Source organism: Procambarus clarkii, chromosome 73 (genome assembly GCF_040958095.1).
Source record: "Procambarus clarkii isolate CNS0578487 chromosome 73, FALCON_Pclarkii_2.0, whole genome shotgun sequence".
NCBI lineage: Eukaryota > Metazoa > Arthropoda > Malacostraca > Decapoda > Cambaridae > Procambarus > Procambarus clarkii.
Window position 1 is genome coordinate 29,073,628 of NC_091222.1, and position 27,910 is coordinate 29,101,537.

Below are 27,910 nucleotides of genomic sequence, written 5' to 3' on the forward strand. Positions count from 1 at the left end.
AAGACCTCCCCCCCATTACCTATATCACCCAGCTTGAAGCAAGACCTCCCCCCCATTACCTATATCACCCAGCATGAAGCAAAACCTCCACCCCCCATTACCTATATCACCCAGCATGAAGCAAGACCTCCACCCCCCCATTACCTATATCACCCAGCATGAAGCAAAACCTCCACCCCCCCATTACCTATATCACCCAGCATGAAGCAAGACCTCCACCCCCCATTACCTATATCACCCAGCATGAAGCAAAACCTCCACCCCCCCATTACCTATATCACCCAGCATGAAGCAAGACCTCCACCCCCCATTACCTATATCACCCAGCATGAAGCAAGACCTCCACCCCCCATTACCTATATCACCCAGCATGAAGCAAAACCTCCACCCCCCCATTACCTATATCACCCAGCATGAAGCAAGACCTCCACCCCCCATTACCTATATCACCCAGCATGAAGCAAAACCTCCACCCCCCCATTACCTATATCACCCAGCATGAAGCAAGACCTCCACCCCCCATTACCTATATCACCCAGCATGAAGCAAGACCTCCCCCCCATTACCTATATCACCCAGCATGAAGCAAAACCTCCACCCCCCCATTACCTATATCACCCAGCATGAAGCAAGACCTCCACCCCCCCCCTCCCCCTTTTACCTGTTCCTTCAAATCTCATTGTTTACATCTATTGTTAGACCGTCTTATCATTTTCTTAACCTTGTTTGGCTTTTGGCTAAACAATTCACCAGTAACAGAATAAAACAAGTGAATAACGACTCAAACAACTTGTATTGACCTGATCAACATTCGTAAAAAAAAGTTTAATCACGAATATACCTCAACAGTGACTGAGATTTCCCCTTCCACTAAACAAGGAGGAGGAGGGGGAGGGGGGGATGGGAAGGGGGAAGGGACTGGGATGGGGGGAAGGGTGGTTGCTCCTGCTGTCCCACATTCAACATCATTGTGTAAGTTCACGCACAGACTTCAGCACGTTAGGGCCAGTGAAATCCAGGGTCAAATGACCTGAGGGCCAGATTCACGAAGCAGTTACGCAAGCACTTACGAACCTGGGGCGAGATTCACGAAGCAGTTACGTAAGCACAAACGAACCTGGGGCGAGATTGACGAAGCAGTTACGCAAGCACTTACGAACCTAGGGGCGAGATTCACGAAGCACACAGAATTTGCTCAGTCGATTAAGGCAGCGTCTGGGATTCTCACAGACTTAGGTTCGAATCCTCGTCACGGCCCTTGTGGATTTGTTTATTCACGAAGCAGTTACGCAAGCACTAACGAACCTGGGGCCAGATTGACGAAGCAGTTACGCAAGCACTAACGAACCTGGGGCCAGATTGACGAAGCAGTTACGCAAGCACTTACGAACCTTACGAATCCCATGGCAAGATATACCATGGTATACTATAGTATACACCATCGGATATACTATAGCCAGGTAGCCACCAGACCAGATCTTCCTTCCCTACAGTGACGAGGCGCGGGGGGAATGAGATAGATGGAAAGAAATGGGACTGTGAGAATGGAATGGATGAGGAAGGAGAGAAATGGAAATAATGGGAGGGAAGAAAGGGATGGACGGAGGAAGGGGAGAGGCAGTTAAGGGCACTCAGTGTTCCCTACATCCGCTATTCGCGTGTCGTATTTCATCTGCCCGCGACGCTCGGTACAAAAAAAATCCTAATTAACAAATTCAGAGTCGTATTATTAAGTATGATTCATGGTGTGAGTGTGTGAGTGTTGTGATGAGGATAAGGTAAGGGATATGAGGGTGTGAGTAATGGAACGATACCCAACCACTTAAGCCGCAGGAGATCGAACGCCGACCCCGCAAGTGGGGAACCCGTCGCTTTACCGACCATGCATAATTAGACACAACTACCTTACCTTGAAACTAGAGGCAATTCTTGGGTCATCTTAACCTAGAGATCACATCTTATAGGTAATTTATACTTTTTCATTTGATATTTGACAATCCCTTTGTGTGTATTTTACATAAATATACTTATTTCAATTTCAATCTCCATTTGCTAACGATCAATGGCAGCCTTGAGAAGCAGTTGAAAATCTTCAACTTATTCAACTCACTGAGAGACGATCAGAGTTGCTCTATTTGACGCCTTGTGATGTCACATGATTAATGAACCAGTCAGAAAAAAAAAGAGAGAGAGAGAGAGAGAGAGAGAGAGAGAGAGAGAGAGAGAGAGAGAGAGAGAGAGAGAGAGAGAGAGAGAGAGAGAGAGAGAGAGAGAGAGAGAGATAGATAGATAGATAGATAGAGAGAGAGAGAGAGAGAGAGAGAGAGAGAGAGAGAGAGAGAGAGAGAGAGAGAGAGAGAGAGAGAGAGAGAGAGAGAGAGAGAGAGAGATAGAGAGAGAGAGAGAGAGAGAGAGAGAGAGAGAGAGAGAGAGAGAGAGAGAGAGAGAGAGAGAGAGAGAGAGAGAGAGAGAGAGAGATAGAGATAGAGAGAGAGAGAGAGAGAGAGAGAGAGAGAGAGAGAGAGAGAGAGAGAGAGAGAGAGAGAGAGAGAGAGAGAGAGAGAGAGAGAGGTGAAACCTCCGCTAAAGAAGAGACGGAGAAAGAGTACAAAGTCAGAAGGTCCGGATAAGAGTCCGGATGACCGAGGACAATAAACATTCATCATTTATCCGGACTGGACGGTTTGTAATCATACGAATAACTTTTAACCGAATTCCCCAAAAACCAGTCACTCAAGTTCATTTAAATGAATCCTGCTATCGCCATTATCTATATAATATCCGAAGGCACTCTACATATATAACAGGGCCACTGGTGTAAAACTTGTATGGGCGATAAATCAGAGGATACTATAATTAAAAAAATAATTTATATATACAGGAAATAAAGATTTTTTTACCCAGATGCACAAAAAATTAGCATTTAACCCCATACTTGACGGGAAGTAGCCAGCGCTGGCGACCGAATTCAAAGCCCGTTAAAGAGGAAGTCAACGATTTGGAGGATAATCTTGCTTCGGAGGGCTGTGATTGGCCAGCGACGGCGGACAAGCCCTCCACCTTCACTTATTGCCCCTCAGACCACCTCATTACGGAGCTGATTGGGCAGGGCGGAGACGGAGGAATTTATGCAGGGAATATTAGGGTGATGGGGGGAGGGACAGGGTGACAGTGTATATGGATTGCGACGTTGGGCCGAGGAGCGCATGAGGACTGTGACTCGTCCTGGACTTGATTATGTCTCGTTTCACCGTCACATTAGACGGAGTCTCGCTTCACCGTCACATTAGACGGAGTCTCCCTCACCCGTCACACTAGACTGAGTCTCCCTCACCCGTCACACTAGACGGAGTGTCCCTCACCCGTCACACTAGACGGAGTCTCCCTCATCCGTCACACTAGACGGAGTGTCCCTCACCCGTCACACTAGACTGAGTCTCCCTCACTCGTCACACTAGACTGAGTCTCTCTCACCCGTCACACTAGACGGAGTCTCCCTCATCCGTCACACTAGACGGAGTCTCCCTCACCCGTCACACTAGACGGAGTGTCCCTCACCCGTCACACTAGACTGAGTCTCCCTCACTCGTCACACTAGACTGAGTCTCTCTCACCCGTCACACTAGACGGAGTCTCTCTCACCCGTCTATCTGGCCAGCTCATCCAAGGTTTTTATCTCTCGTTATTATGAAAAACAGCTTCAGAAATTAAAACTTCATGCGTCATCATTAGGCTGTGAGGGAGGCGACGGGTAGAGGCTGTGGAGTACGTGCGTGTACCTCGGCGTGCACGTGAGTTTGTGCGTGCGTTGGTGAATTTGCGTGTGCGAGTTTGTTATGGGAACAAAGCCGAAAAGAACCTGCAAGTGAACCAAACACATACACGCGCGCATACACACACACACACACACACACACACACACACACACACACACACGCACACGCACGCACACACACACACACACACACACACACGGATGTACGTGTCATCCGTCAAAGCCCAACTGTCAAACTTGCCCTCCGCCGCTACCCAGCCCATAGCATCTTGACAACTTCCTCCCCAGAGAGCGGGCGGGGGTATCTATCTATCTATCTATCTATCTATCTATCTATCTATCTATCTATCTATCTATCTATCTATCTATCTATCTATCTCTCTCTCTCTCTCTCTCTCTCTTAACCTTTCCGTATATTTATTCTCATCTAACATCCCACTAATCCAGAATGTGCTATTATATGATAGACATTTTCTTATCTCTAGAATCTATCACATCTCCCTTTGGCTGACTGAGACTGGGGCCCTCGGTGACTGAGCTCACAAACTGGTGCTCGTACACCTGAGTACCGTCGCTGACTGGTAAGTGTTCACTCACATACACACACTTCGAAGACCTGAGTTAAGGGGGTACTTGAATGACAGAAAACAGTCACAGTTGAATAGGCAGTTTCAAGCTGGAGTAATGTGATAATTGAGGCCCCTAAGGGCTCGGTACTGGGACCAGCTCGGTACTGGGACCAGTTCGGTACTGGGACCAGCTCGGTACTGGGACCAGCTCGGTACTGGGACCAGCTCGGTACTGGGAACAGCTCGGTACTGGGACCAGTTCGGTACTGGGACCAGCTCGGTACTGGGACCAGCTCGGTACTGGGAACAGCTCGGTACTGGGACCAGTTCGGTACTGGGACCAGCTCGGTACTGGGACCAGTTCGGTAGTGGGACCACTCGGTACTGGGACCAGCTCGGTACTGGGACCAGCTCGGTACTGGGACCAGTTCGGTACTGGGACCAGCTCGGTACAGGGACCAGCTCGGTACTGGGAACAGCTCGGTACTGGGACCAGTTCGGTACTGGGACCAGCTCGGTACTGGGACCAGTTCGGTACTGGGACCACAGCTGCTCTTTATTGGTGTGAATGACCTACACGAGGGCGTGACCTCGTAAATATCAATGTTTACAACAATGTTAATGCCAAGTGTAAAAACTGAAGAAATTGTCCCAAAGTTACAATTTGGCCTTGTTAATCTCCAGGCGTTTGCTAACAAGTGGTTTCTGGAATTTAATACCATTAAGTGTAAGAAAATAAAGATAGGAACTGGAGAAAGACTGCAAAGATTGCCTACACCGTAAAGGACAGGGTAACTACAGAGAAAATGATCCGAAAGTGGATACAATTCCAACACCTGAGGCACACACAAACAGGGTGTCATCAGCAGCGTATGAGACGCTGGCTTAAATTAGAACGTCGTTCTAAAATTAGAACGAACGGCCTCTTTCAAGGCAATCTATACACCGAAGCACTAGGAGGCTGTTTATAACAGTAACAACAGTTGACTGGCAAGTTTTCACGCTTGTAAACTGTTTAATAAATGTAACCAAAGCCGTCAAAGATTGAGGAAAGATGTACACCTTCGTAAGTACTTGCGTAACTGCTTCGTGAATCTGGCCCCCAGGTTCGTAAGCACTTTCGTAACTGCTTCGTGAATCGGGCCCCAGGTTCATAAGTACTTGCGTAACTGCTTCGTGAATCTGGCCCCAGGTTCATAAGTACTTGCGTAACTGCTTCGTGAATTTGGCCCCAGGTTAGTAAGTACTTGCGTAACTGCTTCGTGAATTTGGCCCCAGGTTCGTAAGCACTTGCGTAACTGCTTCGTGAACCAGGGCCCAGGTTACCTCCAGTCCCCGTAGTGAGTGATAGGTTATCTTGAGATGATTTCGGGGCTTTTTAGTGTCCCCGCGGCCCGGTCCTCGACCAGGCCTCCACCCCCAGGAAGCAGCCTGTGACAGCTGACTAACACCCAGGTACCTATTTACTGCTAGGTAACAGGGGCATAGGGTGAAAGAAACTCTGCCCATTGTTTCTCGCCGGCACCTGGGATCGAACCCAGGACCACAGGATCACAAGTCCCGGGTGCTGTCCGCTCGGCCGACCGATTCCCGGTGAGCACAACCGTCTCACACACCTGGCCGCTGTGCCCTCAGGTGTGTGAACGGTAACCACCGCTGGTAGTTAACCCCGTCTCCTTACCCCTCAGCGCGGTAGTTACGAGTTGTAAGTTAACGCCAAGTGGCTACTTCCTCCTCTCTCACAACCAGTGTTTTTCCCTAATTGAAAATCATGTGAAACTGGTGGTTGGCCTCTTCTAAACTACCAGTTGTACCAGGACTATTGGTTGGGGGGTAGGTGTTGGTTGTGGTTTTACCACTTTGGCTCAACTCTGATTATTTTCTGACGGGACGAGACGATTTGGCAGCAGTAAACTCAACGCGAATGTGTCGTCTGACTGACCTTCAATGATACGCACCAGTCATTACCCGTCGTCAACACAACGGCTCTGTTTTTCTTCTGACTATTTATGGTGAACATGAACCCTTCACAGTCGCGCATGAACCCTTCATAGTCGCGCATGAACCCCTCACAGTCGCGCATGAACCCTTCACAGTCGTGCACAAGCCTTCACAGTCACACACAAACCTCCACATCAATATATATATATATATATATATATATATATATATATATATATATATATATATATATATATATATATATATATATATATATATATGCCCGTTATCTTGAGATGATTTCGGGGCTTTAGTGTCCTCGCGGCCCGGTCCTTGACCAGGCCTCCACCCCCAGGAAGCAGCCCGTGACAGCTGGCTAACACCCAGGTACCTATTTTACTGCTCGTTAACAGGAGCATAGGGTGAAAGAAACTCTGCCCATTGTTTCTCGCCGGCGCCCGGGATCGAACCCGGGACCACAGGATCACAAAACCAGCGTGCTGTCCGCTCGGCCGACCGTTCTCTCTCATTATGCACAGAAATTCCAATGGTGTTTCACAGCTCTGGTTAAGTGTCAAATTACTTGCTATGCAGTTGAAGTCTTCCAATCAGGCTATTATCGCAGGAGGATATCTAGAATTATATCAAAGATAACTTTCCTGCTGATTAAATGAATAACACAAATAAGCAATCAAAGTATTTGAGAAGTCGACACTTTATCATGTCTTGACTCAAGCATTAAATATATACCCTTAAGGGCAAGCTTTTTAGATTGGTCACTCATCCTGTGAGTGGACACACCGCCATAGTGACAGTATTGGGCAGCGCCACTCATCCTGTGAGTGGACACACCGCCATAGTGACAGTATTGGGCAGCGTCACTCATCCTGTGAGTGGACACACCGCCATAGTGACAGTATTGGGCAGCGCCACTCATCCTGTGAGTGGACACACCGCCATAGTGACAGTATTGGGCAGCGCCACTCATCCTGTGAGTGGACACACCGCCATAGTGACAGTATTGGGCAGCGTCACTCATCCTGTGAGTGAACACACCGCCATAGTGACAGTATTGGGCAGCGTCACTCATCCTGTGAGTGGACACACCGCCATAGTGACAGTATTGGGCAGCGCCACTCATCCTGTGAGTGGACACACCGCCATAGTGACAGTATTGGGCAGCGCCACTCATCCTGTGAGTGGACACACCGCCATAGTGACAGTATTGGGCAGCGCCACTCATCTTGTGAGTGGACACACCGCCATAGTGACAGTATTGGGCAGCGCCACTCATCCTGTGAGTGGACACACCGCCATAGTGACAGTATTGGGCAGCGCCACTCATCCTGTGAGTGGACACACCGCCATAGTGACAGTATTGGGCAGCGCCACTGATCCTGTGAGTGGACACACCGCCATAGTGACAGTATTGGGCAGCGCCACTGATCCTGTGAGTGGACACACCGCCATAGTGACAGTATTGGGCAGCGCCACTCATCCTGTGAGTGGACACACCGCCATAGTGACAGTATTGGGCAGCGCCACTCATCCTGTGAGTGGACACACCGCCATAGTGACAGTATTGGGCAGCGCCACTCATCCTGTGAGTGGACACACCGCCATAGTGACAGTATTGGGCAGCGCCACTCATCCTGTGAGTGGACACACCGCCATAGTGACAGTATTGGGCAGCGCCACCCATCCCGTGAGTGGACACACCGCCATAGTGACAGTATTGGGCAGCGCCACTCATCCTGTGAGTGGACACACCGCCATAGTGACAGTATTGGGCAGCGCCACTCATCCTGTGAGTGGACACACCGCCATAGTGACAGTATTGGGCAGCGCCACTCATCTTGTGAGTGGACACACCGCCATAGTGACAGTATTGGGCAGCGCCACTCATCCTGTGAGTGGACACACCGCCATAGTGACAGTATTGGGCAGCGCCACTCATCCTGTGAGTGGACACACCGCCATAGTGACAGTATTGGGCAGCGCCACCCATCCCGTGAGTGGACACACCGCCATAGTGACAGTATTGGGCAGCGCCACTCATCCTGTGAGTGGACACACCGCCATAGTGACAGTATTGGGCAGCGCCACTCATCCTGTGAGTGGACACACCGCCATAGTGACAGTATTGGGCAGCGCCACTGATCCTGTGAGTGGACACACCGCCATAGTGACAGTATTGGGCAGCGCCACTCATCCTGTGAGTGGACACCCCGCCATAGTGACAGTATTGGGCAGCGCCACTCATCCTGTGAGTGGACACACCGCCATAGTGACAGTATTGGGCAGCGCCACTCATCCTGTGAGTGAACACACCGCCATAGTGACAGTATTGGGCAGCGCCACTGATCCTGTGAGTGGACACACCGCCATAGTGACAGTATTGGGCAGCGTCACTCATCCTGTTATCTTGCCAATCACAGATAAGCAATAAATATATTGATGCAGTTCTAAAATTCTTACATATTTGAGCAACCTTCTTCCATTTAGCCAGCATCGAGAGGCAAAAACACAAATCGTCTCCTTTCTGTTGAAAATTAAATCCGTGTCTGTCTGTCTGAAGGTCGACCCAGAATTATGTGTGTACCAAAGACCACCTCACCTTAAGAGGATAAAACCCGGCACTAAACAGGGTAGAATTTGTCTCTGAGAATGTAAGGAGTAACCTTGTGGAACCCATCAATAGGACTCAGACCCAATAAAAAGTATAAAAATTAAATTTGGAGAATTAATTTTTCAACATCCTGCTTCAGTGAAGAAAAATGTAAGAAATATCGAGAAGATTCGCACCAGAATAATATATATTATATACATTTTATGTAGGTTCCTTGAGACATGAACATTATCCACAAGGATATATAGGGTAAAAGGAATTGAACTATCAGGGGGAAAGCGCCAAGCCATTACGACTACATAGCACTGGGAAGGGGTCAGGATAAGGACTGGGAGATGAAACAGTGGAAAGAAATGGTGCCCAACCACTTGTGGACGGTCGGGGATTGAACGCCGACCTGCATGAAGCGAGACCGTCGCTCTACCGTCCACCACAAGTGGTTGGGGATCAATAGGGTGAGAAACACTTGTCTTAACAGAGCCTGGACAAGTCTCATTAAGAACACACATGACTGTCTAACGAAGGGACATAATGCTATCGCCCTCGGGTGACTCTCTCCTCCTCTCATTTTCCACTAATTACACCACTAAATGCTGGATCACTTCCGGTAATACTAGACAACACAGCCTGACCGAACCAAATGTGGCTTCCACCGTCGATCTGGCCCCAGGTTCGTAAGTGCTTGCGTAACTGCTTCGTGAATCTGGCCCCAGGTTTGTAAGTGCTTGCGTAACTGCTTCGTGAATCTGGCCCCAGGCTTGTAAGTGCTTGCGTAACTGCTTCGTGAATCTGGCCCCAGGTTTGTAAGTGCTTGCGTAACTGCTTCGTGAATCTGGCCCCAGGCTTGTAAGTGCTTGCGTAACTGCTTCGTGAATCTGGCCCCAGGCTTGTAAGTGCTTGCGTAACTGCTTCGTGAATCTGGCCCCAGGTTCGTAAGTGCTTGCGTAACTGCTTCGTGAATCTGGCCCCAGGTTTGTAAGTGCTTGCGTAACTGCTTCGTGAATCTGGCCCCAGGCTTGTAAGTGCTTGCGTAACTGCTTCGTGAATCTGGCCCCAGGTTCGTAAGTGTTTGCGTAACTGCTTCGTGAATCTGGCCCCAGGTTTGTAAGTGCTTGCGTAACTGCTTCGTGAATCTGGCCCCAGGCTTGTAAGTGCTTGCGTAACTGCTTCGTGAATCTGGCCCCAGGCTTGTAAGTGCTTGCGTAACTGCTTCGTGAATCTGGCCCCAGGTTCGTAAGTGTTTGCGTAACTGCTTCGTGAATTTGGCCCCAGGTTCGTAAGTGCTTGCGTAACTGCTTCGTGAATCTGGCCCCAGGCTTGTAAGTGCTTGTGTAACTGCTTCGTGAATCTGGCCCCAGGCTTGTAAGTGCTTGCGTAACTGCTTCGTGAATCTGGCCCCAGGTTCGTAAGTGTTTGCGTAACTGCTTCGTGAATTTGGCCCCAGGTTCGTAAGTGCTTGCGTAACTGCTTCGTGAATCTGGCCCCAGGCTTGTAAGTGCTTGTGTAACTGCTTCGTGAATCTGGCCACAGGTTTGTAAGTGCTTGCGTAACTGCTTCGTGAATCTGGCCCCAGGCTTGTAAGTGCTTGTGTAACTGCTACGCCAATCTGACCCCAGGTTCGTAAGTGCTTGCGTAACTGCTTCGTGAATCTGGCCCCAGGTTTGTAAGTGCTTGTGTAACTGCTTCGTGAATCTGGCCACAGGTTCGTAAGTGCTTGCGTAACTGCTTCGTGAATCTGGCATCTGGACCTTTGACAAGATGTGACAGACAAGAGCCAGTCTAACGTCAGTGCGAGGTGCCAGGCGTACGAGCAGCATTTGAGCTCCGACAGACTGGTACTCAAGTGAGTACTCAAGTGCTCCACTGTGATGCACAATCACTCTCACATTAACCTCATAAGTGAACCCCCTCAAAGCTACCAGGGGCCCCCAGCCATGTGGGGCCCCTGCCATGTGGGGCTCCACACATATCTTTAGCTCTTAACTTTAATAACTGAAGCGGATATCTTTATTCATTAATGTAGACGAGTTTATATTAATTGGACCAAGTGGTCTAAATGGGAGTTTTCAGTCACTTTATTTCCCTTATGACTGATATATATATATATATATATATATATATATATATATATATATATATTGTTGGGGCAAATGTTGACATTAATCATTTATAGTTATGAAGAACACACAGCTGTAGTTATGATGAGAACACTGTATAGAACACCTGGAGAACACTATAGAACACCTGGAGAACACTGTATAGAACACCTGGAGAACACTGTATAGAACACCTGGAGAACACTGTATAAAACACCTGGAGAACACTGTATAGAACACCTGGAGAACACTGTATAGAACACCTGGAGAACACTGTATAAAACACCTGGAGAACACTGTATAGAACACCTGGAGAACACTATATAGAACACCTGGAGAACACTGTATAGAACACCTGGAGAACACTGTATAGAACACCTGGAGAACACTGTATACACCACCTGGAGAACACTGTATACACCACCTGGAGAACACTGTATAGAACACCTGGAGAACACTGTATAGAACACCTGGAGAACACTGGTTCTACAACAACACGCTACTGGTTACATTCACTGTGTAAAGGTCAAGATTTTAAACCTTTCCTGCTATGTCAACGCCAAGGTCACAGAACGTTCCCCAAGTGAACGTCGAAATGTTCACGTAAAGATCAAACTGTAACCGCCACTTAAAGGTCAAACTGTAACCCCACTTAAAGGTCAAACTGTAACCCCACTTAAAGGTCAAACTGTAACCCCCACTTAAAGGTCAAACTAATCCCCACGAAAAAGTCAAACTAATCCCCATGAAAAAGTCAAACTAATCCCCACGTAAGTCAAACTAATCCCCACGTAAAGGTCCAACTAATCCCCACGTAAAGATCAAACTAATCGCCACGTAGAGATCAAACTAATCCCCACGTAAAGGTCAAACTAATCCCCACGTAAAGGTCAAACTAATCCCCACGTAAAAGTCAAACTAATCCCCACGTAAAGGTCAAACTCATCCCCACGTAAAGATCAAACTAATTGCCACGTAAGTCAAACTAATCCCCACGTAAAGATCAAACTAATCCCCACGTAAAGGTCAAACTAATCCCCACGTAAGTCAAACTAATCCCCAAGTAAAGGTCAAACTAATCCCCACGTAAAGGTCAAACTAATCCCCACGTAAAGATCAAACTAATCCCCACGTAAATGTCAAACTAATCCCCACGTAAAAGTCAAACTAATTCCAACATAAAGATCAAACTAATCCCCACGTAAAGGTCAAACTAAAGTCCCCAGTAAGGGTCAAAGTGTGACCATTCACACAAAGGTCAAACTCACCTTCGCTACCAAACTCTGAACCAAGGACTGGTGTTAACTCTCCAATATGTTGTTGTATAAGAAGACTCCACTAGAGTGTAAATCACTGAACTAGGTGTCCGCTACAACCAAACAAGTTGTAACAACGTCTTAATGCGTCTTAAGAACGTTGTAACAAGATGTGTACTAAACAAACTCGTAATGGAGTCGTTGGCAACCATTTCACAACGGGTTAGTTGTTTCAGTGCTGTAGGAACGGACGCCACAACGGGTTAATGGTCAAACAGAAAGTATAGTTCCGTTCTGACCACAGTTCAGAAGTAAATTGTGTGTGTATACAGAAGTACACCTGTCTGTGTATACATAAATACACCTGTGTGTGTATACAGAAGTATACCTGTGTGTGTGTACAGAAGTACACCTGTGTGTGTGTATACAGTGAGAAATACACCTGCTGTGTGTGTGTGTGTGTGTGTGTGTGTGTGTGTGTGTGTGTGTGTGTGTGTGTGTAGAGGCGCCAGATATTAGGGTTCGTGTAGCGTACACACACACACACACACACACACACACACACACACACACACACACACACACACACACACACACACACACATTTGGTTGTGTGTTTGGTATTCAACGACTTACAGACGACATTTAAAGGTTAAACGAAGATTAGGATTCACCAAAACTCATACACGTAAAAACTTGTCATACACAAACGCACAAATCACCTCCCCCCCCCCCCCCCCCGTCTTCTGGCACTGCCACAGAAGCCAACAAACACACACAACAGAATTTCTGTCTGTTCTCCGTCTCGCCCCAAGCCAAAGAGGGAAACAGACAGACAGACAGACAGACAGACAGACAGACAGACAGACAGACAGAAAGACAGACAGACAGACAGACAGACAGAAAGACAGACAGACAGACAGACAGACAGACAGACAGACAGACAGACAGACAGACAGACAGACACATCTCCCAGCAAGAGATGAACTTGACGGGTGAGTGACAGGTGGCGGCAGGTATCATATTTCACTTGATTGCCAACACAGGTGGCTCAGCTGGCTGACCGGGTCCCTCGACCACCTGTCCTTCACCCTAGTGACTCTTTCCACCTGCGTCGACATGATTTTGTCAACTTGTAAACACAGACGTTTAATTATTACACTTCCGATATTTCCAAAACAGCCTGGGATAACAGGCTGAAGCCTCGCTAACGAGGTCATTGGCGATTAATCAAGCCTTATGAGATATTTAACCCCTCATTCTCTTGAGTTGCCACTCCGTAAAAAAAATTACTGTTGAGTAGGTGATGAGTAACAATAACATAGCTGATGATTTAATGACTAAATCATACGCAAGAAGATTATCTCCTCGTCTTGTCCTCTCCAATAGTTTGAGGTAACTAGCCGTACAGGTAATGACTTCAGGAACACAAATGAAGTAAATAAATCCACAAGGGCCGTGACGAGGATTCGAACCTCGTCAAGTACGTTGCATTTTTAAGGAATCGGTCGAGTGTGCACCAAAATACGACTATCTTGAGATTATCTTGAGATGATTTCGGGGTTTTAGTGTCCCCGCGGCCCGGTCCTCGACCAGGCCTCCACCCCAGGAAGCAGCCTGTGACAGCTGACTAACTCCCAGGTACATATTTACTGCTAGGTAACAGGGGCATTCAGGGTGAAAGAAACTTTGCCCATTTGTTTCTGCCTCGTGCGGGAATCGAACCCGCGCCAAAGAATTACGAGTCCTGAGTCTATCCACCAGGCTACGAAGCCCTGTAGGTGAGGCCCTAACTAGGTGAGAGGAAGAGTTGTTGAAGTACCAGTAGCATACATCACCCTCCACGACGCCCAGTTATAGCTCGACTCTAATGACTGATCGAGAACATAATTTTTACATTCATTAAGCATCAAGGATCTCATCCCATGGACTCGGGTTTCAAACAAGAAGCAGATCTCTACAACAAGCAACAAGAAGCGCTCAGCAACAATGAAAAGCAGCGCTCAGCAACACCCACTAACATCGCTCAGGAACAAACAGCCGACCACAATAGTTAGCTCGGTCAACTCTAGCAAGCAGTGGTGGGTTATCTTCTTCAGGTTATCTTGAGATGATTTCGGGGCTTTAGTGTCCCCGCGGCCCGGTCCTCGACCAGGCCTCCACCCCCAGGAAGCAGCCCGTGACAGCTGACTAACACCCAGGTACCTATTTTACTGCTAGGTAACAGGGGCATAGGATGAAAAAAACTCTGCCCATTGTTTCTCGCCGGCGCCTGGGATCGAACCCAGGACCACAGGATGGCTATATTATCCTGCCACAGTCGTCACGGGAGCTATCCTGTAGTCTCCCTGGCTATATTATCCTGCCACAGTCGTCAGGGGAGCTATCCTGTAGTCTCCCTGGCTATATTATCCTGCCACAGTCGTCAGGGGAGCTATCCTGTAGTCTCCCTGGCTATATTATCCTGCCACAGTCGTCACGGGAGCTATCCTGTAGTCTCCCTGGCTATATTATCCTGCCACAGTCGTCAGGGGAGCTATCCTGTAGTCTCCCTGGCTATATTATCCTGCCACAGTCGTCACGGGAGCTATCCTGTAGTCTCCCTGGCTATATTATCCTGCCACAGTCGTCAGGGGAGCTATCCTGTAGTCTCCCTGGCTATATTATCCTGCCACAGTCGTCACGGGAGCTATCCTGTAGTCTCCCTGGCTATATTATCCTGCCACAGTCGTCAGGGGAGCTATCCTGTAGTCTCCCTGGCTATATTATCCTGCCACAGTCGTCACGGGAGCTATCCTGTAGTCTCCCTGGCTATATTATCCTGCCACAGTCGTCATGGGAGCTATCCTGTAGTCTCCCTGGCTATATTATCCTGCCACAGTCGTCATGGGAGCTATCCTGTAGTCTCCCTGGCTATATTATCCTGCCACACTCGTCAGGGGAGCTATCCTGTAGTCTCCCTGGCTATATTATCCTGCCACAGTCGTCATGGGAGCTATCTTGCTCTTCTATCCCTGCTTAATCTCATCACACAAAATATTATGATGTTCTTGAAAATATTAATGTCTTTTCTCCCTGTTTGTCTAACTATTCCCTCCCCTAAAACTCTCTCTTTCTCTCTCTGCCATTCTTTCTCTCTCTCTCTCTTTCTCTCTCACACACAATTTCTCTCTCTGTCATTCTCTGTCATTCTCTCTCTCTCTCTCTCTCTCTCTCTCTCTCTCTCTCTCTCTCTCTCTCTCTCTCTCTCTCTCTCTCTCTCTCTCTCTCTCTCTCTCTCTCTCTCACGCGACGTTAAAAAGAAGTTCCGGTAGAACAGATTAATAGGTGGGCCATATTCTATTCTGTTGACCTCTTTATCAATGTTAGCAAGGCAGGTTTCCCTCTATACCAACACTAACACAAGACAGCTTATCTTACGCTACAAGAGTAACATCACCGGCAACTTGAAGCAACTTAAGCTCATGAGGAACTCTCCCAACACTAAACGAAGCGACTTGAGAAGAATGTCATCTTACATGCACACTTAGGGACTGTCTACCCTAAGTAAGATCAGTAAGTATCCTGCTTGACGAAATTTTAAACACTGTGTCACTAAATTCTACGGATTCTGCATGCCAATTTTGAATCGATTTTCAATACGCTTTCTAAGAAAATTTCCCAAAGCTAAACAATCCTGAGGTTGCAATTTCAATTGAGAAAATCTTCCACGTTAATTGACTTGAACCGGCCACCACAAGAACTAGTTTCAAAAGAAAACTAATTTTCACGACCATTCTGAAGAGTTGTAAGTTTGAAGTCAATACTAATAAGTTGTTGTTGTTTAAGATTCGCTACCAATTTACTTTCTTTATTATGCACCCCATACCCATCCCGTGGGCGGTGGTGTAAAGGATTACAGAGGCACATAATCGGTTCAGAAACTGAACCCTCTAGTTCGTTTAGCTAAGCAAATAACAATCTTTTGATGCTAGTTACAAAATTATTAATGTTATATATACATGTACACACTCTCATACATACATGTACATATATATATATATATATATATATATATATATATATATATATATATATATATATATATATATATATATATATATATATATATATATATATACTGATGCTAAGAAAATAGTTAGAGGGATAGAAGCCCTAAATCAGAAGATAGCAAATACAGAATATGTGGTCATATTCAATGAGACATATTTAAAAGAAAACCTGCTGCTAGTATACACCAATATATATATACGTATACATATATACATACATATCCATATTTAATCACCCACAGAAATACACACCTGGCACAAAAAGTTCCAAGTAGCACGGGCTATGGTGAGCCCGTAGTGGAAAGAACCCATAAAGACTCCCCCACACCCAACGTGTCTAATAACGAACAAGACTGAGCGTTACCATACCAACACGAACCTGTAATCATACGTTAGCATAAACAAGCAAAAAACAATAAATGGTGGTACAATTATCAAGAAATTCTAGACTAAAATGAGGCAACCACAAAGGGAAGGGGTTGAGGGAGGGGGTTAGGAAGGGAGAGAGTGAGGGGGGGAGAGGGAGGGGGTGAGGGAGGGGGTTAGGAAGGGAGAGAGTGAGGGGGGGAGAGGGAGGGGGTGAGGGAGAGGGGGAGGGAGAGGGGGGGGGGCTGTGATGAGTATCATGCCTGTGAAATCCAGCGAGCAATTTTGTGCCCAACATGATTGATTCTGGCTGATGAGTGATGTTTCCTTAGTAATTAGTGATGATCATTATGTGATCCCCTACCCCCCCCCCCCTCACCTGTTGATCCTCCCCACCACCCTTCCTCCCTTACCCTTACCCTCCGTCTGTCTACCTGATCTTAATTACCCTCATCCCCTTTCCCCCTTCTACACCTGTCTCCCCGTCCGCCCTCTTCCCGTCTCTCTTCCCACTACCCAACTGCTTCAAAGATCCAGCTAAATGGGGGTGATGGAGCTACCACTCTCACCTCTATGACTTTGATGCAGTAAATAAGTTCATTTCTAATACATCTACAAGCCTCTGCACTTTGCGGTCAAGGAGACATGGGTATAGATGGCGCTCTCCGCCTTGACTGCCGTCAACCCATCTTGACATGACGTTAGGGAAGCAGACGAAGGTGTCTTGTAATTTACACGAAATAAGTTCATTTCTAATACATCTACAAGCCTCTGCACTTTGCGGTCAAGGAGACATGGGTGTAGATGGCGCTCTCCGCCTTGACTGCCGTCAACCCATCTTGACATGACGTTAGGGAAGCAGACGAAGGTGTCTTGTAATTTACACGAAATAAGTTCATTTCTAATACATCTACAAGCCTCTGCACTTTGCGGTCAAGGAGACATGGGTGTAGATGGCGCTCTCCGCCTTGACTGCCGTCAACCCATCTTGACATGACGTTAGGGAAGCAGACGAAGGTGTCTTGTAATTTACACGAAATATATTTGTTTTCCATTACGTTCTTGTTACAGAGAGAGTAAAGACTCAAGCGGGTATACTGTGAGCTGTCTTAAACAGCCTGTTTGATCATTCTAGTGTCTTAAACAGTCTGTTTGATCATTCTAGTGTCTTAAACAGCCTGTTTGATCATTCTAGTGTCTTAAACAGCCTGTTTGATCATTCTAGTGTCTTAAACAGTCTGTTTGATCATTCTAGTGTCTTAAACAGCCTGTTTGATCATTCTAGTGTCTTAAACAGCCTGTTTGATCATTCTAGTGTCTTAAACAGCCTGTTTGATCATTCTAGTGTGTGAACAGTTATACCATCCTGTGAACAAGATGAACCTATTAAACATGTGAACACCAAGTCTACACCACTCAGAAATGTTCACCCACGGTTATTCCAAGTGAACAGTCCCAGCCTAACAGGAGTCAAGTGAACTGTTAAGGAACAGGTGATGCACTGAACGTAACCACTCAATTGTACCTGGATTGGATTGTTAAGAGTTGTTCTACTCTCCAAGTGTGCTCTCCCTGACCCCTTTGCCAAGATATGAACAAAAATACCATTGTGTTTGTGCTACATTGTTCAATAAAGACAGGAACCTTTGTGTTACGACCACACACACACACACACACACACACACACACACACACACACACACACACACACACACACACACACACAACTGCTGTCAGATAATTTAACAGTATGAGGCACTATCATCACTGCTAAACTTCAGTGACTAAACACTAAAATATTCCGATCGGAGATATGTAATAATTTAACACTGTTGTGGTGGTAAAATTAATTGGGAGATAAGGAGAGACAGACAGGGAGAGGGAGAGGGAGGGGGAAGAGAGAGAGAGAGAGAGAGAGAGAGAGAGAGAGAGAGAGAGAGAGAGAGAGAGAGAGAGAGAGAGAGAGAGAGAGAGAGAGAGAGAGAGAGAGAGAGAGAGAGAGAGAGAGCGAGCGAGCGAGAGAGCGAGAGAGCGAGAGAGCGAGAGAGCGAGAGAGAGAGAGAGAGAGAGAGAGAGAGAGAGAGAGAGAGCGAGCGAGCGAGCGAGAGAGCGAGAGAGAGAGAGAGAGAGAGAGAGAGAGAGAGAGAGAGAGAGAGAGAGAGAGAGAGAGAGAGAGAGAGAGAGAAAGAGAGCGAGAGAGAGAGTAATTAAGAGATCAATCCTACCATGGTTCCGCCCAGCCATCGGTGGCCACCTTTACAAAAAGTAACCAGGCGAAACACAAATTAAGTATTCCATCCCCTGGGCTGTTGGGGACTCGAACCTGGGACCCCACGAGTGTGAGGACGAAGCTCTACCGACTGTGCTATGAGTTGCCTTAATAAGTAATGTTTCCAGAATTGTATTTTATTTTACAAATTAAGTAATATATAAGCAAGTTAAGATGACGCATCATCCATGAAAACTATATAGTTTTCTTCAAGGAGTGCCGGACCAACCAGGCCGTGATGGGTGTGTGGGCCTGCGGGCCGCTCTAAGCAACAGCCTGGTGGACCAAACTCTCACAAGTCAAGCCTGGCCTCGGGCCGGGCTTGGGGAGTAGAAGAACTCCCAGAACCCCATCAAGCAGGTATATGTGGGCCTGCGGGCCGCTCCAAGCAACAGCCTAGTGGACCAAACTCTCACAAGTCAAGCCTGGCCTCGGGCCGGGCTTGGGGAGTAGAAGAACTCCCAGAACCCCATCAAGCAGGTATATGTGGGCCTGCGGGCCGCTCCAAGCAACAGCCTGGTGGACCAAACTCTCACAAGTCAAGCCTGGCCTCGGGCCGGGCTTGGGGAGTAGAAGAACTCCCAGAACCCCATCAAGCAGGTATATGTGGGCCTGCGGGCCGCTCCAAGCAACAGCCTAGTGGACCAAACTCTCACAAGTCAAGCCTGGCCTCGGGCCGGGCTTGGGGAGTAGAAGAACTCCCAGAACCCCATCAACCAGGTATCAAGCAAGCAATATAGAGAAAGAAAAACTTATTTGCCTCTGATCTCTCTTACACTGATGGCTGGCCTCTCAAAACTATAAGACAGTGAATATTTTAAGCTATAAAACCTCCATAAAATAAGAATATAATACGTGTAATATTCTTGGTGTATTTAATACCCTCAGAACATTTCAGTTCTACACATGAGGAAAATAACATCAGCGGTAAATGCAACACTAGCAAATGTCTGGAGAACCTCCAGAAAGTATGACAAAGAATCACTCAGAATACACTACAAAACTTACATTTACAGACCTTCGAGTATGAAGCTCCGGTCTGGAACTCACCTGAAAAGAAAATATATTTAAATTCAATAAGGCAAACTCGGTTAGGAATATTACAAGAAAATATGAAAAGAAACAAGAGTCGAGTCATTGCACTCAATAATCAAAAGCAAAAATGCAGAATTTTGGAGTTAGCACTCGACCTTGCAAGCACAACTAATAGAGTGTGCATGTATCTATGCACGCGTCCGAAGGCACGCACGCAGCACGCGCACACACACTTACACACACACACACACACACACACACACACACACACACACACACACACACACAGATTGGAAGACAGACGCTCGGGGCTAACCTCACCAACTTTCACACATGTGGGAGTCGGACCAGGTGACATGCTTTAAGAAATATCGGCACCTATTGCGATCCTCCTGCGATTTTCATGAAGTCTGAAATAAAATCGGGTATGTGTTTTCCGGAGAATTTTGATATTTACTCCTGCGAAAAAATACCAGTGTACTTTCATGATTTACTTTAAAACTATAAACGTGAATTGAACAAAGGCAGAGAGGAAATAGGGAAGGTAAGGAGAAGTGAAAGGAAAAAAGAGGAGAAGGAGGGAGAGGAGAAATATAAGATAGGGGAAGAGGTGGTAAGAGATTGGTTACGGGCTCACTATAGCCGGTGCTACATGGAAATTTAGTTCGGAGTACCTGAATCTAAAACAACGATGTGAGAGAGGGAGAGAGGGAGAGAGGGAGAGAGGGAGAGGAGGGAGAGAGGGAGAGAGGGAGAGAGGGAGAGAGGGAGAGAGGGAGAGAGGGAGAGAGGGAGAGAGACCCGGTCACCGACGGTGGTACCTCATCTGGTTACCTTGAGGTGCTTCCGGGGCTTAGTGTCCCCGCGGCCCGGTCGTCGACCAGGCCTCCTGGTTGCCGGACTGATCAACCAGGCTGTTGGACGCGGCTGCTCGCAGCCTGACGTATGAGTCACAGCCTGGTGGATCAGGTATAAATCTGTCGTACAAGTCCTGTTTTTATTTCTAATTATTATTTCTATTAAATTTATTTCTATTTATCTATTATTATTTTATACCTATTTGTTTGTTCTTTATCTTAGCCTTATCTTACATCATGTCAACGTGAACTCTACTGTAGGGTATTAAGGCATCATTTACAAACTAAATTTATCATATATTTAATTTTAAACTTTCATCATTCGTAGTGAACATGAATTTTTGTTTGATTTAAGAGTGATAAAGGAGTTAATTTGTTTAAATTTTTTAAAATACATAATGGAGATACTTGAAGCTAAATATAGGCTTCACACTGACAACTCTAAATAGGCTTCAATATTATAAAAACATCAGTTTTTTGGGGGGGAAACTTACATTTCTTGTAATTTTTCTCTTGCTCAAATCCATCGTTTTAATACTCTCATAACTTGCAAAACCAAGTTGTATATGTAAAAAATATTACTGATCATGTTACCTAAGGCGGGGCCGAGAGCTGCGTCTTGCCTCCGGCATGCTGGATGTGAAAATTGGCATCACAGGTATAAATAATTATCCTGAAGCGATTGAGCCATATAAAGCATTGCCGTGGGCGGGGAAGCAGACATTACTTCTTCAGTGCTTGATCAGTCTCCAACAAAACCTCGTCTACCAGAGATAACCCATTTCCTCTTGCTCTAACAACCGTATAGCAATTCGATGTTAATTCTGTTTATCTAAACGTCTGGTTAAGGAGCTACGGGGCCTTCCTGAACCGCTAGTCAGCCCGCGAGTTACTGGTGGTAGGAAACTCACCCACTCATCTTAAACCACTTTTTAATCTGTAATTTTTATTTTCGCCGAATAATGTCATAATATTAATTGCGACCTTCTTGGTTATCTTGAGATGATTTCGGGGCTTTTAGTGTCCCCGCGGCCCGGTCCTCGACCAGGCCTCCACCCCCAGGAAGCAGCCCGTGACAGCTGACTAACACCCAGGTACCTATTTTACTGCTAGGTAACAGGGGCAAAGGGTGAAAGAAACTCTGCCCGTTGTTTCTCGCCGGCGCCTGGGATCGATCCCAGGACCACAGGATCACAAGTCCAGCGTGCTGTCCGCTCGGCCGACCGGCTCCCCTTCGTGGGATATTTTTTGAGCAACGCCAGGCACTAATTAGTGGTGGAATACAAATACAATACATGGGATATATACCGTGCTACTTGGAACAAAAAGTTCCAAGTAGCACGGGCTATGGTGAGCCCGTAGTTGACTTGCATTATTCCTCATCCCACCTGCACCCACCTGACGATACCATCCTCAGTACTAGGTACCCTCATATGGCGGTATGTCCAGTCACAAGATGAGTGGCGCTGCCCAATAAACTCGCCCCTCGGGGCAAAATGTAATTTTCACCCGGTACTGAGAGTAGCAGTCTGAGTACCTCGCATCAGCACGGGAATGTGAAGGTTCAGCAGGCCACAGCAACAACCTCCACTGATAACCACTGACCTCGAAGCTGCGTCATCGAGCCCCAGGATTTCTAATTAGCGGTGTTTGCTGTGCACAGCGGGGCTGTTCGTACCGATAAACACCTTAGCCGCTCCTTCCTCGTCTAACATGAGCGCCTGGCACACACGTGTCACTCTAATGGGTGTTGAGACGGCGTCCCTGCCCGTGAAGCTTGCTATAAGGTGTTGTGAGACAGCGTCCCAGCCCGCGAAGCTTGCTATAAGGTGTTGGGAGTGTCCCAGCCCGTGAAGCTTGCTATAAGGTGTTGTGAGACAGCGTCCCAGCCCGCGAAGCTTGCTATAAGGTGCTGGGACGGCGTCCCTGCCCGGGAAGCTTCCTATAGGGTGTCCCAGCCCGTGAAGCTCGCTATAAGGTGTTGTGAGACAGCGTCCCAGCCCGCGAAGCTTGCTATCCCGTCATCCCCTCAAGGTGTTTTGCTCTCAATCTTTTGTTTACACTTTGGTACTTGTAGTGACGTCATGCAGACCCCAGCTGACCGTGAAGGTCGCGGGTCACCGTGAGCAAACAGGGTTAGTGGCAAGGTCGAGTGATGTGTTTGGCTTCAACGGTTACAGCTAACGCAGGAAATTTTGGGCTTCGTCAGTCCCTGCTATTTTCACCAGCAGTGGTGTGGCATAGTCTAGTGCATAATGAGGGTCACAGGAGAGCAAGGTGTGGTGTGGTGTTGTGTGGTGTGTGGTGTGGTGTTGTGTGGTGTTGTGTGGTGTGTGGTGTTGTATGGTGTGGTGTTGTGTGGTGTGGTGTTGTGTGGTGTGGTGTTGTATGGCGTGGTGTTGTATGGTGTGGTGTTGTATGGCGTGGTGTTGTATGGTGTGGTGTTGTATGGTGTGGTGTTGTGTGGTGTGGTGTTGTATGGCGTGGTGTTGTATGGTGTGGTGTGGTGTGGTGTGGTGTTGTATGGCGTGGTGTTGTATGGTGTGGTGTGGTGTGGTGTGGTGTTGTATGGTGTTGTGTGGTGTGGTGTGGTGTTGTGTGGTGTGGTGTTGTATGGTGTGGTGTTGTATGGTGTGGTGTTGTGTGGTGTGGTGTTGTATGGTGTGGTGTTGTGTGGTGTGGTGTTGTGTGGTGTGGTGTTGTATGGTGTGGTGTTGTATGGTGTGGTGTTGTATGGTGTGGTGTTGTATGGTGTGGTGTTGTGTGGTGTGGTGTTGTGTGGTGTGGTGTTGTATGGTGTGGTGTTGTGTGGTGTGGTGTTGTGTGGTGTGGTGTTGTGTGGTGTTGTGTTGTATGGTGTGGTGTTGTGTGGTGTGGTGTGGTGTGGTGTGGTGTTGTGTGGTGTGGTGTGGTGTGGTGTTGTGGTGTGTGGTGTTGTGTGGTGTGGTGTTGTATGGTGTGGTGTTGTATGGTGTGGTGTTGTGGTGTGTGGTGTTGTGGTGTGGTGTTGTGTGGTGTGGTGTGGTGTGGTGTTGTGGTGTGTGGTGTTGTGTGGTGTGGTGTTGTGTGGTGTGGTGTTGTATGGTGTGGTGTTGTGTGGTGTGTGGTGTGGTGTTGTGTGGTGTGGTGTTGTATGGTGTGGTGTTGTGTGGTGTGGTGTTGTATGGTGTTGTGTTGTGTGGTGTGGTGTGGTGTGGTGTGGTGTGGTGTTGCATGGTGTGCTGTTGCATGGTGTGGTGGTGTATGGTGTGGTGTTGTATGGTGTGGTGTTGTATGGTGTGGTGTTGTATGGTGTGGCGTGGCAAGGTGTGGTGTTGTATGGTGTGCTGTTGCATGGTGTGGTGGTGTATGGTGTGGCGTGGCAAGGTGTGGTGTTGTATGGTGTGGTGTTGTATGGTGTGGTGTTGCATGGTGTGCTGTTGCATGGTGTGGTGGTGTATGGTGTGGTGTTGCATGGTGTGGTGTTGCATGGTGTGGTGTTGTATGGTGTGGTGTTGCATGGTGTGGTGTTGCATGGTGTGGTGTTGCATGGTGTGGTGTTGCATGGTGTGGTGTTGCATGGTGTGGTGTTGTATGGCGTGGTGTTGCATGGTGTGGTGTTGCATGGTGTGGTGTTGCATGGTGTGGTGTTGCATGGTGTGGTGTTGCATGGTGTGGTGTACGACCGACACTACGGTTGATGGCTTCAAGGTGGTGAATTACTCCCTTAGGTTAGACGGTAGAGCGACGGACTCGCTTCATGCAGGTCGGCGTTCAATCCCCGACCATATAAGTGGTTGGGCACCATTCCTTCCCCCCGGCCCACCCCAAATCCTTATTCTGATCCCTTTCAAGTGCTATATAGTCGCAATGCCTTGGCGCTTTCTCCTTATAAGTCCTTCCTTCCCCGGGTCCCCAAGTCGTGAACAAATCCACATGGGCCGTGACGAGGATTCGAACCTGCGTCTGAGAGCATCCCAGACGCTGCCTTAATCGACTGAGCTACGACATGGTCAAAAGAGTTGAAACCGAAGTTCTACTGAACGTCCCAATGTCGTGTTCCAGTCCCCCCCCCCCTGGGTTCCTAGGTGGAGATTCCAGAGGTTGCACAATTGGATTTCAATTCGATTGTTTCCAAAGTAGGCATCCATCAGTCTCAGGCGACTATGGAGTTAGGCTCTGGTGTCGGTCTGGCAACCCGTTCTCGCAAATTCGTAAAGTCAATATTGACTTATTAACAACGTGCATAGGTGATATACTAAACATAATAGATACCCTTAAAAAGATTCATAGAAAACACCGACCTTACCTAACCTTGTTAGTATCTTAAGATAAGCATCTTATTGCTTCGTAATTACAATTATTACCTAACCTATAATAGGTATAGGTTAAGTAATAATTGTAATTACGAAGCAATAAGATGCTTATCTTAAGATACTAACAAGGTTAGGTAAGGTCTGTGTTTTCTATGAATCTTTTTAAGGGTATCTATTATGTTAAGTATGTCACCTATGCACATATTTAATAAGTCAATATTGACTTATTAAATTTGCGAGAACGGGTTGCGGTCTGGAGTGGCCTCTCCAGGGCGCAAAGCCAGGGTAGGTTGATACGGCGGAGAAGCTGTTACCCATGCAGCAGGTCCTCCCTCTCCAGGGCGCAAAGCCAGGGTAGCTTGATACGGCGGAGAAGCTGTTACCCATGCAGCAGGTCCCTCCATCTCTACGGCGGCGAGTCTCCAAAATTTGCAGCCATTGGGATGCAAACATCCCACCTTTATCCCAGTTATTCCATGCATGCAAATAAACAACACAACACGACAACAATGATCTTCCTGTCTACCTCAAGCTCTCGCAGTTAACAGCATCCGTCTTGATCCACAAATTAATCATTTATAATATTAGTTACGGGAAAATACAGGACATTGTTTAATATTTGCGGATATGCACACCTGGTGCCCCTCCGATGACCTGGAGCCAGATTCACGAAGCAGTTACGCAAGTACTTACGAACCTGGGGCCAGATTCACGAAGCAGTTACGCAAGTACTTACGAACCTGGGGCCAGATTCACGAAGCAGTTACGCAAGTACTTACGAATCTAGGACCAGATGCACGAAGCAGTTACGCAGGTACTTACGAACGTGATCTTTCCTCAAATCATTGACGGCTTTGGTTACATTAATTAAACAGTTTACAAGCATGAAAACTTGCCAATCAACTGTTGTTATTGTTATAAACAGCCTCCTTGTGCTTCGGAGTTCATTAACTGTTTAAGAATTGTAAACAAAACCGCCAAAGATTGAGAAAAGATGTACAGGTTTGTAAGTACTTGCGTAACTGCTTCGTAAATCTGGCCCAGGTTCGCAAGCGCTTGCGTAACTGCTTCGTAAATCTAGCCCCCGGGTTCGTAAGTGCTTGCGTAAATGCAAGCACAGTACTACCCACTATCCCACACTGTATCCCACCGCCCCACACCCCGACCCTGTCCCCTACCGTCCATCTATCCTAGGAAAACGCGAGTAAAAATGAGAGAATCTGCATTTTACGAAAGGCGACCTATCCATCCCCTCACCCAGGCCTCGACACCACCATATGTGTGTTGAAGCCCTCTCCCGGGGAGGGGAGGTTGGGGGAGGGAGGAAGGGGAAGATGCCATCAGTAAGGGAAATTAGAGGGGAGGGGAAGGGGGGTAAGACAAGAAGATGAGGGGACGCAAGATATGTTATATAAGATATCTTAACACAGATGAAAGTCACATCAGAGTACAATGGAAAATGTTAATAATATAAATAAAACAGGTGAGAACACAATACACACAGATAAAGAGATAACAAAATACAAAAAGGATGAAATTGAGCAAGAAGGAACTACGAGAGAAGCCAAGAACTGACCAAACAATATAGCAGAAACTAAAGAAAAATCCCCAGAGATTGGTAGAGCCTGGACGACCTCCCCATACATGTAGCTCATACATGTGGCCCATACACGTGGCCCATACATGTGGCCCATACATGTAGCTCATACATGTGGCCCATACACGTGGCCCATATATGTGGCCCATACATGTGGCTCATACATGTGGCCCATACATGTGGCTCATACATGTAGCTCATACACGTGGCCCATATATGTGGCCCATACACACACTCCCCCAAACTAAACAAACAATGAGGAACGCTCCCTATCATTCCGTCATAGTCGAACCTGACGCTTGCCAACCATGCTAAATTAATTATCGCATTTCAGAAACGCGTGGGAGAGAACCAGAGACAAACAGACTACACTCTCACACACACACACACACACACACAGACTACACACACACACACACACACACACACACACACACACACACACACACACACACACACACACACACACACACACACACACACATACACACACACACACACACGAAGCAAATACTATTCATAATTTTAAAGGGCGGGACCAAAGAGCCAGAGCTCAACCCCCGCAAACACAACTAGGTGAGTACACACACACACACACACACACACACACACACGAAGCAAATACTATTCATAATTTTAAAACTAGATATGATAGGGAAATGGGACAGGAGTCATTGCTGTAAACAACCGATGCTCGAAAGGCGGGATCCAAGAGTCAATGCTCGATCCTGCAGACACAACTAGGTGAGTACAACTAGGTGAGTACACACACAATCCACCTTGGATAACCGGCGATGCTCGGGTGCTATCTTCAAGACACTATCTTCGTTACCGTACCCATCTTCACTACACACATAATTGTCATCACTAACCACCTTCAGTGCATACTGTCTTCGTCACACTAACGGATCTTCACTGCCCGGGCACGGCCAAATATACCCATTTAGGAAGGGTATAGACTCTTGGGGCATTCAACATGTTATCTTAAGTATTAATATAGAGTCTGGCTTCAAACGTGAAATTGATGTATATATATGATTTATATTGTATATTATTAATTAAAGATAAAAAAGATAAAACCACGAAGTCTTCAATGTTCGTTTATGAACATAAAGGCCATTAAATCCTTTATATTAAAAGCCTTTAATCCTTTAATAAATCCTTGAAATAAAT

At 47.0% G+C, this 27,910-nt stretch overlaps 1 protein-coding gene across 1 annotated transcript in view; it reads left to right on the forward strand.

The window, feature by feature from the left end:
- The first annotated feature begins 14,191 nt into the window (after positions 1-14,191).
- The window catches only part of LOC123774110 (ice nucleation protein-like), a 37,706-nt gene continuing 23,987 nt past the window's right edge, over positions 14,192-27,910 (forward strand). Inside the window, exon 1 of the mRNA XM_069312892.1 lies at positions 14,192-14,318. Coding sequence (XP_069168993.1) covers positions 14,192-14,318 — 127 coding nt within the window. The remainder of the gene's footprint in view (positions 14,319-27,910) is intronic.